Consider the following 17,499-nt stretch of genomic DNA (forward strand, 5'->3'; position numbering starts at 1 on the left):
TACTAATACTGCAACTTTATTGTTATACTAATTCTACTTTATTTTTGCACTAATACTACAAATTTATTCTCATCCTAATGCTATTACTTTTTTATTGTCATACTAATACTACAAGTGTTTTTCTCATACTAATACTACGACTGCAATCTTATGACTTTTTTTTCTCGTACTAATACTACTTTTTTTCCTCGAACTATTTCTACGACCTCAATCTTGTAATATTATGACTGTTTTTCCTGGTACTAATACTACGACTCTATACTCATACTTATACGATGACAGTTTTTCCTCATACTAATACTAAGACTTTTTTTTCGTACTGATACTACGACTTCAATCTTGTAATGACTGTTACTACAACTTTATTCTTATACTAACTGTACGACTTAATTACTATGAATTTATTCTCATATCAATACTATGCCGTTTTTCTTTAATACAACGACTTTTGTTCATACTAATATTACGACTTTTGTTCATACTAATACTACGACTTGAATATTGTAATATTATCACTGTTTTTCTCGTACTAATACTATGACTTTAATCTTATACTCATAGTACAACTTTATTCTCTTACTAATACTACGATTTTTATTCATACTAATATTACGAATTCAATCTTGTAATCTTACAACTTTTTTTTCTCGTACTTCCTCGAACTAATACGATGACAATTTTTCCTAATACTAATACTACGACTTCAATCTTGTAATGACTGTTTTTCTCGTACTAATACTACAACTTTATTCTTATACTCATAGTACGACTTTATTCTCTTACTAATACAATGACTTTTGTTCATACTAATATTACGACTTTTGTTTATACTAATACTACGAGTTCAATCGTGTAATATTATCACTTTTTCTCGTAGTAATAATATTACTTTATTCTTATACTAATAGTATGACTTTATTATCTTACTAATACTATGACTTTTGTTCATACTAAAACTACGACTTTATTCTCACAGTAATACTATCTCTTCAATCTTGTAATACTGACTTTTTTCTCGTACTTATTCTACAACTTTGTTTTTTTAATTCTGCAACTTTACTTTCGTACTAATACTACGACTGTTGTTCTTATGCTACTACTAAAACTTTATTCTCGTACAAATACTATATTCTTGAACTAATACTACGACTTTATTCTCTTACAAATACTACGACTTTTGTTCAGACTAACGCTTTATTCTCATACTGAAACTACAACTTTAATCTTGTAATATTATGACTTGGTTTTCCCTAATAATACAGCGACAATATTCTCGTACTATTACTATGACGTTTTATGTCGTACCAATACAACAACTTTCTTCACGGACTAATACTACGAGATTATTCTTCTACTAGTACTACGACTGTTTTTCGTACTAATACTATGACTTTAATTCTCGTACTAATACAACGATTTTATTCTCTTAGTAGTTTTACAACTTTAGTCTGGTAGTCCTATTTTTTTTTTCTTTCTTTGTTTGGCCCTAATACTCCCATCGCACGTCATTCCTATTCCTGTCGGCCAATTGTTCTGTATCTCTCCACCAGGGGGAGGTATTCCCGTGCCTCCCTTCCCCATCCACTGGTATTACATTATGGCCGTCGGGGCCACCCTCATCATCCTGGCCGTGGCCATCTTGGTCAGAGCGCTTTGTTGCTGCAGACGACACCTGGCCACCAAGAGCAGCCAACAGTCGGTGGCCTATCACAGCTCTTCGCAATGCTTCCAGTACTCAAACTGGTCTTCTAGTATGGCCGCCCCAGGGGTGGAGCCGGTGCTGACGGTGAGGTTGGACAGCAGGGACCGACACCGCACCCTCTGCTGAAACCGAAAACAATGGGTCTTAAGCTCTTCTGGATTTTGCCGGTTATCCTCGAGTTTGGCATTGAATGTTCATCCTGACGTCGGAAAACCACTGTGACTTATTCATCACGACGGCTCGCTCGGGACCCCGCCGTTTTCTTGGAAGTCCCCCGGTACGGATGTGCGGGCTGGGTTTAGCGAGACCCCAGAGACACAAGGACAAATCTGGCTGTCGGATTGAACTCTGGTCTTACTTGGACTTCGGGATGGGATCATTTCCACGCATGTGCACATTTAGGAAACAAGGAAATGCTGCTGATAAGGCATCCGTCTATGGCGCTCGGTTTTTATTGTCTTTCATAATAAAGCACGTCTCTGCTCTCCCATTAACACGTGGCACCACCCACTCGCGTTGTTTTCCCTGCATCTTTAAAGCTGCCCGCTTCCGAGTTATATTGTGGGCGTTTTCAGCGGCTGGCTTGTAAATAGACACGACTGTCGATCCTCAGCCCTTCTTAAAGAGACAGACAAGACCGATGTCATGTGCATCCCAGTAGAATCTTGTTAAATACATTGAAGGAAAAAAAAAAAAACACAAAATTTCATTTTCCTGATGTGTAATAGTGGAGAAAAACAAAGACAGAATTAATAGAAAGTGGCAGCCAATCAAATGCGAGCAACCCAGATAACATCCTCTCAAGGTATTCAGCTATTCAAAAGTTGACATTTAATACCTTTAACCCTTTATAGCACAAATGACTGTTTTTGGACATTCAGAAATCTTTAAATATTAGCAATTATTATAATATGATATTATAATTGCTGACACCCAAAAAAAATCCAGTCCACTATCGCGTTCTTACATAGTAGTATCATGTAAAAACATGATAACTATCATTTGAAATCATAATTATATAAAGACCTTATGTAAAAACATGATTATCATGTAAAAATTTGATAATCATCTAAAAACATCATACTATCATGTAAAAACGTGATAACGATCATGTAAAAACGTCATACTATCATGTAAAAATGTGATAAACATCATCTCAGAACGTGCTACTATGATGTAAAAATGTAATACTATAAAGTAAAAAAGTGACACGTACTATCATGTAAAAACGTGATAATGACGCAAAAACGTGATAAATATCATGTAAAAACATCATACTATCATGTGAAAATGAGATAATTATCTAAAAACGTGATACTATCATGTGAAAATGTAATTCTATTAAGTAAAAACGTGACACTATCATATAAAAATGTGATAACTATCTAAAAACGTGATAGTGATGTAAAAACATGTAAAAACGTAATAATTATCATGTATCAATGTAAAAATGTGATACCTTCAAGTAAAAAAGTGATAATTATCATGTAAAAATGTGATTACGTAAAAAAAGTTGTAAAAACGTGATACCGTCAAGTAAAAACAATGATATCACGTAAAAACGTGATATTATTATATGAAAATGTGATAATTATGTAAAGAAATGTGACTATTATCACGTAAAAATGAGATACCATCATGAAAACGAAGTTCACTGGCATTTAAAAGCATGATACTTTTGTAAAACCATGTTCTCATGTAAAAAGGTGATAATTATCATGCAAAAATGTGATAACTATCATCTAAAAACAATTCTATCATGTACAAACGTAATACTATCAAGTAAAAACATGATAATTATGTAAAAATGTGATACTTTCATGTAAAAATGTGATAACTATCATCTATAAACTTGTTACTATCAGGTAAAAATGTAATACTATTACGTAAAAACGTGATACTATCATGTAAAAACATAACTATCATCTAAAAATGGAATAATGATGTAAAAACATGTACAAACGTGATAACTATCATATAAAAATGTAATACCATCAACTACAAACATAATATCAAGTAAAAAACGTGATAATTATCATGTGTAAATGTGATCATGTAAAATATGTGATTATTATGTAAAAACGAGATACTATCATCTAAAAATGTGATAACTATCATGTAAAAATGAGTTCTGTAGCATTTAAAAGCGTGATAATTTTGTAAAACCATGTTTTCATGTAAAAAGGTGATAATTATCATGTAAAAATGGGAATAACTATCATCTAAAAATTCTATCATGTAAAAGACATATACTTTCAAGTAAAAACATAATTATCTAAAATAACTATTATGTAAAACCATGATAAGTAGCATTTAAAACATGTAACAACTTGATCATTATCATGTGAAAATGTGATAGCTATCATTTAAAAACGGGATTATTATGTAAAATTGGGTTGTGTAAAAACGTGTGACTTATTTAAAAACTTAATAACTATCATCTAAAAATGTGATACCATCAAGTAAAAACATAAGTAAAAACGTGATAATTATCGTGTGAAAATGTAATCATTACGCAAAAAATGTGATGATTATCATGTAAAAACGAAATACTATCATGTGAAAACATGATACTATCATTTAAAAACATGACAATTTTGCAAAACCGTGTTATCATGTAAAAACTTGATAATTATCATGTAAAAATGTGAAAACTCATCTAAAAGCAATACTATCAAGTAAAAACGTGATAATTATGTAAAAACGTAATACTGTCTTGTCAAAATGTGACAATTATCATGTAAAATCGTGAACTTTATCATGTAAAAATGTGATAATTTTTATTTGAATTGAACTTTTGAATAGCTCCTGTTGATTTTGGGTCATTTCTGAGTAACTTACTGTAGATGTTGGTGGCTTTATGGGTCACTTCTTGTTGATTTTGGGTATGAGAAGTGACTGGGAAATGAATAGGCAGTCACTCAAACTCCTGTAAATGCTCTGAAATGAACAGAAAGTGACCCATAAATGCTCCAAAATCAAAAGGAAGTGACCCCAAATGCCCCAATATCAACAGGAAGTGACCCAGAAATGTCCCAAGATCAACAGAAAGCATCCCATAAATGCCCCAAAATCAGCAGGAAGTGACAAAAAAATCAACTATAAATGACCTTAAATGCCTCAAAATGTCTGACATTGACCATCATAGACCACCACGTCAAACAGATTGGATGTCTTCTAGTGATAAACTCAATTCAACTCGCATCAGAAGGATGAAAACAGCTCATTTCGATACCCCTGAGTTAAACATATATTTATCCGGATCGATAAATCGTTACACCCCAGTTGTGGAGCAGCAGCACCTAGCATGCCACACTGCAGAACTGCCACTTTTAGCCACTTTCGGCTAGCGCTACGCTCTTAAATCAACACAGACACCTGACTTGACACTGTACCGCTTGAAAGCTCCAATACTTGTAATTAGTTAATGGACAGATAACATTTATTAAGGCTGCGCCATGCACTTTTCCCGCCCTCGCCTGCCAAGTTAAGTTGCCCCGGAAACATTTGTAATCCCGCTATTGGCCGTTGCGGCCTTGCCAAACAGTTACTCCCGTCCCTGGACGCTTGCCCAGCGCATCAAGTGCACAAAACACACTTTCACAAAAAGTCTTGACTCACTTCAAACACGGCTCTTCAAGGTAATAGGTTTGATCGCTTTTAAAGGAGGCACAACTTGATTCAGTCTTATAACATCACTATGCTACATATTGACTGTTTTGAATAGCCATGTATCATAATGATCTTTGGTGAATTAATAAAATCCTATTTTTCTACGATTTTAAGAGCTGACCGTCATTTTTTTAGCATTGTCAGCGACAGTGAGTGAGCCGCGGATGATCTGAATTGGGTACGTTTGCCTGTGCTAGCTTAACGGTGGACTGCATTGCAATTGAAAACAGTTGAAAATGAGCTATCGTTTATTTGGAATGTTTTGTTAGGCTCATCCTACAGACGTTATCACATGACTACTCAAGCTCATAGCAAACACGGAATGCTAAAAGATGAACAAACTTCGACAGCCATTGCTATTATGTTATATTTTTTGTTTCATATACTGTACATGAGCATCGTGTAGTACATAGCGGTGTAACGATTTTTGTTTACATTTATAGTGAAACGTACTTACATTATTGCATCGCTGCTAGCGAGAATTATTTTACAGTCCGTATTATCTTTGGTATGCTGAAAATTTCGTAATGTGAAGCATAGACCTCACTATCAGTTGACGAGACAGCTCCTAAAGACACGCGCCACGGCTCCTCGTAAGGAGCCGGGCCAGGCAGAGTATTGGCAGCTTTCACTGCAATAAACGCCGAATTTAGGTGGAAACAGGACGGCAGAAATTTCTAGAGTGATTTGGTCGAGGATTCAAGTAAATTATATAAAATAGCACCACTTTGAAACGTGGGGGAAAAAATGCAATGAATGGAAACAATTTAAACTTTAGATAAAAATATTTATGTAAAATGACGATTGCCCCTTTTTTGCTTTTAACCAAGAATCTAGACTACTTTAAGTTCATATCTATTGCAATTCTGCGATTTAAGCATTTATTTACAAGAATTTTCAACATAAAAAGCTATTTAATTCGTGACCGCCGCCATGTTGGATTACACAATACCGTAACTTTGGCTTGAAATATTTACGGAAAATGAACGATAACTGCTTTCGCTTTTAACCAAGAATCTTGTCACAGACCCGACAGATGAGGAGGACCACAAATGAGCCATGTTTCTCAACAATTTATTGACAGGACCAGCAGGGCAGGTGAAAAGGTGGCAGAAGAAGAGACAAGGGCCAGGCAGAAGTCAGGTTTCCAAAAGCAAAAGGCAGGTCGAGTTACCAGGGCAGGAGAGAACGCAGCAGTCGGGCAGTTTCAGATTCGGCAACGCGAGTCAGATTCAGAGAGCTAGGCAGGCAGGCGGTCTGACAGAGTGGAAGTGAAAATCTGGGCTTTAAATACACAGGTTGATGTTGAATGAAGCAGCGCTATTGGCTGGGCTGTGAGTAGTTGAATTGAAAACAGGTGGGAATAATCAATCAGGTAATGCTGCAGCAGGGACTGAGGCCATCACAAATCTAGACCGTTTAATGTTCATATCTATTGAAATTCTGCAATTTAAGCATTTATTTACAAGAATTTTCAACTTAAAAAGCTCTTCGTTTTGTGACGGCCGCCATGTTGGATTTTGTATCTGTACACAATAGCGGAATTCAACTTAAATAAGTGGTGATTGTATATAGAAAATGTTCATTTTGCTTTTGTTGAGTAAAATGAAGATGATTCTGCTTGCTTACCTCAAGTATTAAGTTTCTGATGTGAAAATGGAGTGATTTATTAGCTGTTGAAAACTTGCACTAAATTAAAAAATAATAATAATAATTTGCTATTTCGGGCAAAAGCTTGAAATATGATATGTTAAATATTGCTATTGATCCTGAAAATATAGGTGATTATCTCTGAATTTAGTAATTTTTGTGCATCTAGTGTAAAATTTGAGAATTTTATCGTCATTTTGTTTCGTTATACTTGTATGAAAAATAATCTGGATTTTATTAGGGAACGACTTTGAATTTTTTGATGCCGCTGCTCATGGAGACTCATATATGCCTAAGGGAGGTGCCTGTTTTGGTTTTAGGTCACTAGCGGCTTTGATTTTTGGAAAATATTTGAATTTTAAGTTTTTTCAAGGGTTAGGGTCATGTCCCGTCAACTGATAGTGAAGTCTATGATCACTCTTAGAGCTGGCAAAATTAAACGATTCCTCAAGGCGGAGAAAATTCCTCGATCAATTTTTAAAATCGAGTTACTCAAATTATTCGAGTAATCGTTTAATTTTTATTTAGTACGGTACGGGAACCGAAAATGGTATCGGTGCAACCCTAGTTAATGTAGCATATTATTCGAATTTGTGGTACTTTAGCGCCAGTGTTGTTAATCTGACTTTAAAAAAATTTATTACTTACAGTTACAAATTACTTCTCCCAAAAAGTAATTGAGTTAGTAAGTCCGTTACGTAAACGTAAGAGTAATTAGTTACTCGGCTAATGTTCTACACGTGATTACATGATCCATTGTATCACGTCTTTCACATCAAATATGTTTATAGTAACTGATTGAATTGAACTGTAAAAAACATAGGTCACCCTTTTTACCTTTTTTTAAAATTTTACCTATGTAAGAGTGTAATCGTATACAACTTTAACTTCCAAATGCTGTGAGAAAAAAAAGCCTTTTTCCTGTTGTACTGAACCGTGACTTGTGTTTATGTACCATCACACTCCTACTATATATAGATGTATTTGTCAATATGCAGGTGAGGCTTGAATCCCTCCCCTATTCTATCTTTGCTCTCGTTGTTTTGATTTTTTTTTTTTTTTTTAAATCACACACGGTTCATGGATATGTCATTGAAAGAAACGTTTGGGGCAAGTGACTATTTTTGGTAACAAAAAACAAAAACAAATTGTTATTATATAGTATCATCTACATGGACAATGCCCACTTGGTGATGATTATGAATACTGAACAGGAAAACAGTCCGTTATTTTGAATGAATTGTACCCACCTTTACGCCACAAATTGTCTGTAAAAGGTTTTCCAAGTGTTTAACATGACACTCGCCACGCTAAAGGCTAAAGTTAGCGGGAACGCGAATGCTATGCTACATCCGAGCCACCTAGCATCGCATTTGCAACGGCGTCACAACCCCTTTCCCCTCCTCCCCTCTCCCTCTCTGCTCTCTCCGTGTCTCTCAGGCTACGTCTACAATTGGACGGATTATGGCCTTTAACGTATAATTAGTTGGACTATACAGCATGTCGGCTCATCTAATCTGCCGCTTATCCGTGTAAGAACTTGACCAGATAAGTTAGCCGGCTAATATTACCCACCGCTTAATAAAGACTAGTGTGCCCGTACAGCAATCGGATACTATGGAACGTGGAACTATGGACGTCATGCCGTCCTCGTTTTTAATGCGGCATGACGGCATCGTAAACAATGGAGGCGGACGATCAAGACGTGGCATTCCTGCTCTTCTTTTCCACACATTTTTCTTGAACCTTCAAATTACGTCGCAATAATATGCTTAAATTCAGTGCCCATTTGTGGTCCTCCAATCGCAGATTATGTGGAGATGAGCATTTTCTTACAGAGTTCGTCTCCCTCGTTAAGTCTCTGATCAGCCAGTTACAGAGCCGGCCCCTCCCAACTCATTGCCGACTGTGCATGAATATATAAAAATGCGTAGAGGAAAATTAAACTCCGAAAAGTGAACTATGTGATACCCCCAGTCAAAGAGGCACACGATCATTTTTTTTCATGACATTTCCGCCCATCAAAACTGTCGCCACTGTTATGCACAAGCACTCTTGGTTGCGGCTTCCAGGAAATATACGCAGCGCCACACCATATGTTTCTATTTGTTATTTTCCAAGTGGTGAGAACGCAACTGAGCATCGATTGTAACTAGAGCTGAAACGAATACTCGAGTAACTCGAGTTTAAAAGCTGATCCGAGTAATTTTATTCACCTCGAGGAATTGTTTAATTTTGCCAGCTCGAAGCATCACGTTTTGCCCGGACTACTTTTCATGCGGGACAGCACGCTGCGTAGAGGAAGAAGCAATTATACCTGACAGCAGCCGACAGCTGCTACAAACTATGCCAACGTTGCTAAAAACTACGCCCGCATGATGCTACGGTGGTGATGCAACCCATTGATATCACATGTATATAGAACTAGATGCAAAATGATAGACTTGGCGGCGTTAGTAAACAGCCGCCATCTTTAAGCAGTAGACTTCTCAGCGCTAATAAATAAGATTAACGTTACTGTTGCTTGCTCACGTAACATTAGCCCTGCATGGGGCTAGGTTTCTAATAATTATGACTACTGTCGATGCGTGGCTAACGTGTCTTACATACAGCCTTTATTTAATCTGTAAAAACATAGCGCTGTAGAGTGATGAGGGTGTAAAATAAAAACGTAATAAAGCTTAACTGTCAATTTTAGCTCAGTAGTCATTGCTGGATAAAACACCAAGTAGCACTGATCCCTAATGTGCTTCAATAAATCAGGTATAATACATTTATTTTGAACACTGCAAAAACTCAAAATCCTATCAGGACTTACAGTTTAGACTAACTTAAAACTTAATTTGAATTTAAGAATAGCTTGACACAAATGGAAATTCAATTAAAACACGTGGGAAAAAACCCTAACTTTTAAGTGATGTGTGTTATCAAGCGTAATGACATTTTTAGGTATGAAATAAAAAAATTTTTGGTAATATCTAAAAAATTTTGAGTGAAAGCAGTGTTTAGTTTTTTTTTCTAGTCACATCTGAGATGCAATTGTTGGCTTTTTTTAACAATGTACGTCCAAAATAAAGACATTGATTGACTGAAAATGGTTCAATATTAGATGAAATGTCTTGTTTTCTCATGTATATTTATAATTGCTCTTTACCTAAAAAAATTACTTTTCATCCGAATTTACTCGATTAATCGATAGAATTTTCAGTCGAATACTCGATTACTAAAATATTCGATAGCTGCAGCCCTAATTGTAACATCCCAAGTAATGATGTCAGGCTTTTGTTGTTGTTTTCTAAAGATTTATTTCGATCACAACTTGGCGACTGCTCGTAAAAGCCGAGCGTACTCTCGCTCCCGTGTTATGCTTTCAATTGCTTTCACGAAAAAAGACAGTGATCACAAAATGGAGTTCCCGACCCCTGGTCTAGAAGATGGCCCGAATATAAGACGGCGCTGATTATAAGACGACCCCCTCTTTTTCAAGACTCAAGTTTGAAAAAAGACTTTTTGAACACCAAATTGATTTTTATACAGAAAATAATTACAGTATATCTGAAACAAATGATTATAACAATATATTTGAGAGAAAAACATGTTATTTTGCCCCATTCAAATCTTAATATCTGAACATTTAAATATTAAACTGAAGTGCAATCACATTCGTAAATGAATTGCTTCTGGTTTTTGAAATCTAAATAAACCAATCTATTTGTCACAGCAAAGTTGGCAAAGTTGAGGTGGACCAAAGTGCGACCAGGAAACGGTAGCGGAGTGAAGGGTTTTTATTGAACAATGGCTCAGGCTGTGGCTGTGGCTGCGAGGGCTTGATGGGTGGTTGTCCTGATGGCAAAGAACAAGATTAGTCAAGAGATCTATGAACGATTGTCAAAAACTACAGGCGTAGTTGGTCGATGTACCACTGGTGATGGGCAGAATCATCTGGCACCTGCTTGCTGCCCAGGCCGCTCCTTAAAAGCAGTGTTGATTGCGATGAGCTGCAGGTGCACTCCCAGGTCTGCCACACCCAGCCTGCCAAGGTTGAACTCATGCCACATAATACAGAAAGTCTAACAACAATAAAAGCCAGTACAGAGGAGTGTGGGCTAGGACCACCACACTATTGTGATAAAACAACAAAATTGCAATAACTGCATTAACCATCAAAGTGAGCTCTAACTGTAACTGTAGTCTTGAAACAAATCTGAATAAGGAAAAACATTGCAATAAAATAATGCGAACTGGTTAAACTTGAGAGTAGCTGAGATTTGTCATGACAGAACATTGCTTCAATGATATCTGGCGCCATCTAGCGTTGTAAATGAGTATAATGTCTAGACCGCGTATATAAGACGACCCCCACTTTTTCAGTCTTATTTCAATTAAAAAAACACCGTCTTATATTCGGGCCAATACGGTAATTTGGAAAGCAGCCAGTAATGAGTTTCCGGTTCAGAGGTAAACCACGCGGGCGATGACGTAACACATGAGGCTGCTCCGTTATGCGTAGTTCGGCAAATGCAGGTGTACCTTGCAGAAGCAGGGGGTGGGGGGGTGGGGGGGGCTTAAACGCACCTTAAACGTGGTGCGGACAGGTATAAAAATAGTATGTCCTTGTATCGACGTAGCCTCAGACATTTCTCGAGTCATTCAACCAACGTAATAAAGCATAGTAACACTAACAGTGTTAGATTACTCACTACTGACAAAAATAACACCGTTAGTAACGCCGTTATACTCTAACGCCGTTATGAACAACACTGTTTAGCGCATGCGTAAATCCACATGGATTAGTGCGAAAGCAACAAATGTTCTATGTCTTTGTCTAGCAGTCAAGACGCCTAATCAGTTCGGAGACGTGCGACTCGTCAGCGGCAGAGAACCACTGGGTGGAGGTAAGCCTGGAAATAGCTTTCTTTGTTTGTTTTCAGAAAATTCTCACTTGACGCACTCCGGTCCCGCCCTAGGTTTCCAGGTGCCAGAGTGGAACACCGCATGGCCGACGTCAGAACCCGCCGCGACTCCGGCTTCGGAGAAGGACCACTCGTGGCTGTACACGTTGGACCCCATTCTGGTTACCATCATCGTCATGAGTTCCCTGGGCGTCCTGCTGGGGGCGGTGTGCGCGGGCCTGCTCCTCTACTGCACCTGTTCCTACAGCGGCCTGTCCTCACGTTCTTCCACCACGCTGGAGAATTACAACTTTGAACTCTACGACGGGCTCAAGCACAAAGTCAAACTCAACCAGCAGCGCTGCTGTACCGAAGCGTGAGAGGTTATTTACTCCTAGCTTCACTTTTGTGTCAACTGACTTCCAAAAGGAGACCAATCTCTGGAGAAAATGGCACAGTGTTTTTCGGCAAAAGCAACAATGTGAAAAAGACCGAGGTCAACACGCCAGATCGACATATCAACTTTTAGACCCTACGCTCCATCGAGAGAACTGTTTTGAAGCGACGGTCATAGATTTGTAAGAAGTTCTAGTTTTCAACGTGCACATACTGAGTCCAAATATCGTGTTGGAAAGGTGGTAGGTTAGCAAGCGTCGTTTTCGGGACCGGAGCTAAGCTCCTCTGTCTGACTTTTTGTTCCATTGTCAGCTGGGCGCGCCTTTGCCGTGGTATTTTTAGTCGCTGACGTTCCTCGACTTTGTATTTCTGCACTCGCGCTCTTTCTGTTTAATGTTTCTGTTCTGGCTCGTGGCCAATTAGTCATGTGTAGGGGAGGAAGAGTTTTTCAAGCTCCAGCGTGAAGGTTGCTGCGGGGGTAATGGGTTTTTTTTTTAATGACAGGAAGAGTTATATCCATTGCAGACTGTTCTTTGGAGAGAAGGTCATGTTTTCTTTGTACTTAATAGCGAAAGGTCAAGGAGTTTTGGCGGGTGCAACCTATGGATTGCAGGGACCGAAGGAACACGGAGCAAGAACTTGATTATATGTCCCGAGGAAGCAAACCAGAAAGTTCTTGTCTTGTTTTGGACACACAACAAGCCTTAAACTGGAAATGTTGAGCAGGAGAACCGCAGACAAGCCATGATTTGAAGGACCTATCCCAACGCCATCTTTAACAATCACTGCGCGAAACTTGTTTACATGCAGTTAATATTCAAGTTAAGGTCGATGTTGTGATTTTTTTTTTTTTTGTCACCCAAACAAGGCCCGAGTTAACTCATTGACTGTCATTGACAGGGCTAGACGTCCAATCCATTTGTAGTGGGAGGGTGGCAGCGAATGAACATTTGTTCATTCGCTGCCACCCTCCCACAATAAATGGTTTGGACGTCTAGTAGAATTTCGTATCTTTACTGTGAATTACACTGACTTGTGTTAAAACTAACATTTAGTATTAAGAATTTTCTGCAGTTTATGGGAGACAACTCGCACCCCAAAAAACAGGGAAGTGTATATATAAGGACCTAATGAAGGCATGAAGAAACACACCTAGCATGAAGTCCACATTTGACCACATTTCATAGCTAACGGACATGCGCACACAAAACTAGCCCTCTCTTTTGAGGAACACATCTCTGGACTAACTAGCTACAGTATCTCTTTTGAATTCCACGTCGCTGGACAACAGTAACTGAACATCTCTTCTGAAGCACGCATCTGCAGACTCCACTAACTAGCCCTCTTTTCTGAGGTCCCAATCTTTAGAGTCCAGAAACTAACCAACATCTCTGGCCTCGACAGACGGACACGCGCACACAAAATTACCCTTCTCTTCTGAGGTACATGTCTCTGAACAACGCTAACTAGCCTTCTCTTCTGAAGCCCACAACTGTGGACTCCCCTGATTGGGCCTCCCTTCTGAAGTCCACGTCTTTGGACAATGCTAACTAGCACTCTTATTTGAGGCACACGTCTCTGGACTCCACTGACTAGATCTCTCCTATGAAGTCCACGTCTCTGGACTCCACTGACTAGCCCTCTCTCCTGAAGCCCACATCTCTAGACTCCACTGACTAGCTCTCTCCTATGAAGTCCACGTCTCTGGACTTCACTGACTAACCCTTTTATTTAAGGCACACATCTCTTGGCTCCACTGACTAGCTCTTATATGAAGTCCACATCTCGGTACAATGCTAACTATCCTTCTCTTCTGAAGCCCACATCTCTGGAATCAACTGACTAGCCCTCTTTTCTGAAGTCCATGTCTCTGGACTCCACTGACTAGATCTCTCCTATGAAGGCCACATCTCTGGACTCCACTGACTAGCCTTCTCTCCTTTGCCCTGGGGGTGGCGTGTCTCAGTGGTAGAGTAGTTGTCCCCCAATCCAGAGGTTGCGAGCTCGATTCTCTGCCCTGATAAACTCGTCTAAGTATCCTCAAACAAGATACTGAACCCCACGTTGCTCCTGGTGCTGTGTCACCAGCAGGTTAAAAGAGATGTAGTGTAAAGAGGGCCTTGAAGGTGGAAAAGCGCTATACAAGTATAACTCCCTTTACCATCTCTTTTGAAATCCACGTCTATGGACAATGCTGACTAGCCCTCTCTTTTGAAGCTCACATCTCTGGACTCCACTGGTTAGCCCTTTCTTCTCAGGTTTACATCCGTGGACTCCACTGACTAGCCCTCTCTTCTGAGGTCCACTTCCTAGGTTCCACTAACTAGCCCTCTCTTCTGAAGTCCATGTCTATGGACAACCCTGACGAGCTCTCTCTTCTGAAGCACACATCTCTACACTGCACTGATTAGCCCTTTCCTCTGATGTCCACATCTATAGACTCCACTGACTAATCCTCTCTTCTGAAGCCCACATCTTTGGACCCCAATGATTAGCCCCCTATGCTGAGGTTTGCATCTGTGGACCCCACTGACTAGCCATCCCTTGTGAGGAACAAATGTCTGGACTCCACTGACTAGTCCTGTCTTCGGATACCACAAATCTTTGGACTTTACTTATTAACTCTCTCTTAAATTTTGATCCCTAAACTCAACTGAGTAACCCTCTCTTCTGAGGCCCACATCTCTAGACTCCACAAACTAACCTACATCTCTAGACTCCGCTAACTAGCCTCTTTTCTGAAGTCCATGTCTCTGGACTCCACTGACTAGCACTCTCTCTCATAGGTTTAGATCCTTGGACTCCACTGACTAGCCCTCCCTTGTGAGGAACAAATGTCTGAACTCCACTGACTAGCTCTCTTTTAGATTTACATCCCTGTACTCAGCTGATTAGCCCTCTCATCTGAGGTCTACGTCTCTGGACTCCGCTGACTAGCCCTCTCATATCTGAAGTCTACGTCTCTGGACTCTACTGACCAGCCCTTTTCTTCTGTGATCCATATCTCTTGACTCCACAAACTAACCAACATCTCTAGACTCCACTGATTTGCCCTCTGTGCTAAGGTTCACATCCGTGGACTCCACTGACTGGCCCTCCTTTGTGAGGACCAAATGTCTGGACTCACCTGACTAGCTCTCAAATTTACATCTCTGTACTCCACTGATTAGCCCTCTCCTCTGAGGTCCACGTCCACGGATTCTGCTGACCAGCCCTCTCATATTTGGAGTCTACGTCTCTGGACTCGCTGAGGCCCACATGTCTAGACTCCACAAACTAACCCGCATCTCTAGACTCTACTAACTAGCCCTCTTTTCTGAGGACCGCATCTCTGGACTCCGCTGACTCTCTTCAAAGTGCCTTGGAGCCTCGGGGATCCAGCTTGCCTTTGGATCAGGCTCCAGACAGTCACATGACACTGAGAGTGATCATAATAGCGCCCCCTTTGACCTAGGAGGACCAAACACATTTGAGAAGTAGACTTCCTCTTGCACTGCTTGGACTGCTGCTGCTGTTGTTGTTGTGGTTGTCGTTTTAAAGGGGTCTTTGTACAGAAATGCTCTTTTTAATGATTGTTTTGGTTGTTATGATTATTTAATAAAGGATTTATAACAAAACAAGAAACAGCCCAGCATTTTTTTCCTCACTAGCTAACTTCTTTGCAGACTTTCTAAAGTAAATTTTCACTTTTAATTGCCAAAAAAACAGTAATTGCACACAAACTTATGCCATCACAAGCAGAGATATTGTGTTGACTGCTTGCCATACTGGGCCTCTAATCTCCACATGAACTCCCATTAGTCTGGACCTCTGGTGGCCCTCATTTGGAGCTCCTACATCAAAGCTTTGAAGAGCGTGGCATCTCGACTTCAACCGCCGCACCACCCCCAACCGCACACATGAAAATATACGCTACCTAGCAATTACTCTGCTTCTCTTTTCTACAGCGTGCAAAGTCTCCCACACACGATTCCATTTATCCGTGCAGCCTCTCCTCACCTAAAAGCAAAGCTTGTTAGCAAACACAGCACAGACCGCCAGAGCTTCAGCGCCGTTTCTTCGCCGACGCCTGTAACGGAGCCCGAGATTAGACGACGAGTCTCACGGGAGGAGATGTGGAGTCGTGACGAACCGTTAATGAGAGTGCTCAAATTAGCGCTGCGTTTTTTTAGCTACATTGCACTCTTGAAATGTTGTTTTTTTGACTGTCAAACAGGCAGACGTCATAGCCTATTAACTTTGACAACATGTAATGACTCAGAGTTACCGTGAAATAGCGCAGGTTTGCCTGTCAGAGTTGCGCTAACGCGGTCGGCGCGTGAGTGGCACTTAGCGGGCTCCGGTCCGTGACGCGGTAGAGCGGGCCAATTACCGCCTGTGAATAAAAAACACACAGTCACCGGTTCGCTGAAGGAGTGAAATGCCATCTGCGCAGGAGGGTGAATGATCCCAGCAGGGCAGACCACATCAAACGATAAAATGCCGACAAAAATACTACCCGAAGGCCCAGATTGTCATTGATCCATACCGCCTCTCGTTTTTTTTTTTTCAAGCTAATTGTGGGGATGCTGTGCAGAAAAAAACTACCTACGTATAAACTTTTATAAACATTTCCAGTAGCAAAAAAAAAAGAGCTTCAATTTTTGTCAAATTCACATAATTAATAAAATTCCTCAGTCAATTTTTGGGAAAAGCGTACAATTCCACCAAAATTGAATTAAAACTTCCCCGTACATTTTCAATGGCCTCATTCATTTCCAATAGCACATTCGACTCCGCCAAAATACGTTTTCATTCATTTCTATCGATTTTCAACTCGGTCCTACAAAAATATTCATTAGTAGTCATTATTGTCATGTAATATATATGGCGGAAAACACAGACAAGACTGAAAAAGCAGTTTCTGCCCTTGCTCCCATCTTTAAAAGAAACTGCTGTATTTTAAGCCAAAAGAACTGTTGTGTTTGATGGAACAATATGTCTATATGCTGCCATGGCAGATTCATGGCGCATTAAGCCGCTGAACTATTTTTAATTTGTCCGTTTTACCCTGGAAACCCGTGTTTACCGACGTTGCGCAACCACTTTTGTTGCAATATTTCCAATATTCTAATATCTAATATTTCTAATCAATATTTTGTTTAAAAAAAATGACTTTAAAAAATGATTCACTCGCATATTCTAAAC

At 39.5% G+C, this 17,499-nt stretch overlaps 1 protein-coding gene across 3 annotated transcripts in view; it reads left to right on the top strand.

Moving 5' to 3' along the window:
- Positions 1–17,288, top strand: part of nrp2a (neuropilin 2a) — a 150,168-nt gene extending 132,880 nt beyond the window's left edge. The window contains exons 17-18 of one of the 3 annotated variants that reach the window (XM_057857838.1): positions 11,854–11,919; positions 11,992–17,288. In XM_057857838.1, coding sequence (XP_057713821.1) covers positions 11,854–11,919; positions 11,992–12,296 — 371 coding nt within the window. In that variant the 3' untranslated portion in view covers positions 12,297–17,288. Of the gene's footprint in view, positions 1–1,550; positions 2,409–11,853; positions 11,920–11,991 lie in introns of those variants that run through there. The other 2 variants (XM_057857847.1, XM_057857855.1) reach the window with 2 other exon arrangements.
- The last annotated feature ends 211 nt before the right edge of the window (positions 17,289–17,499 follow it).

This window comes from Corythoichthys intestinalis, chromosome 2 (assembly GCF_030265065.1).
Source record: "Corythoichthys intestinalis isolate RoL2023-P3 chromosome 2, ASM3026506v1, whole genome shotgun sequence".
NCBI lineage: Eukaryota > Metazoa > Chordata > Actinopteri > Syngnathiformes > Syngnathidae > Corythoichthys > Corythoichthys intestinalis.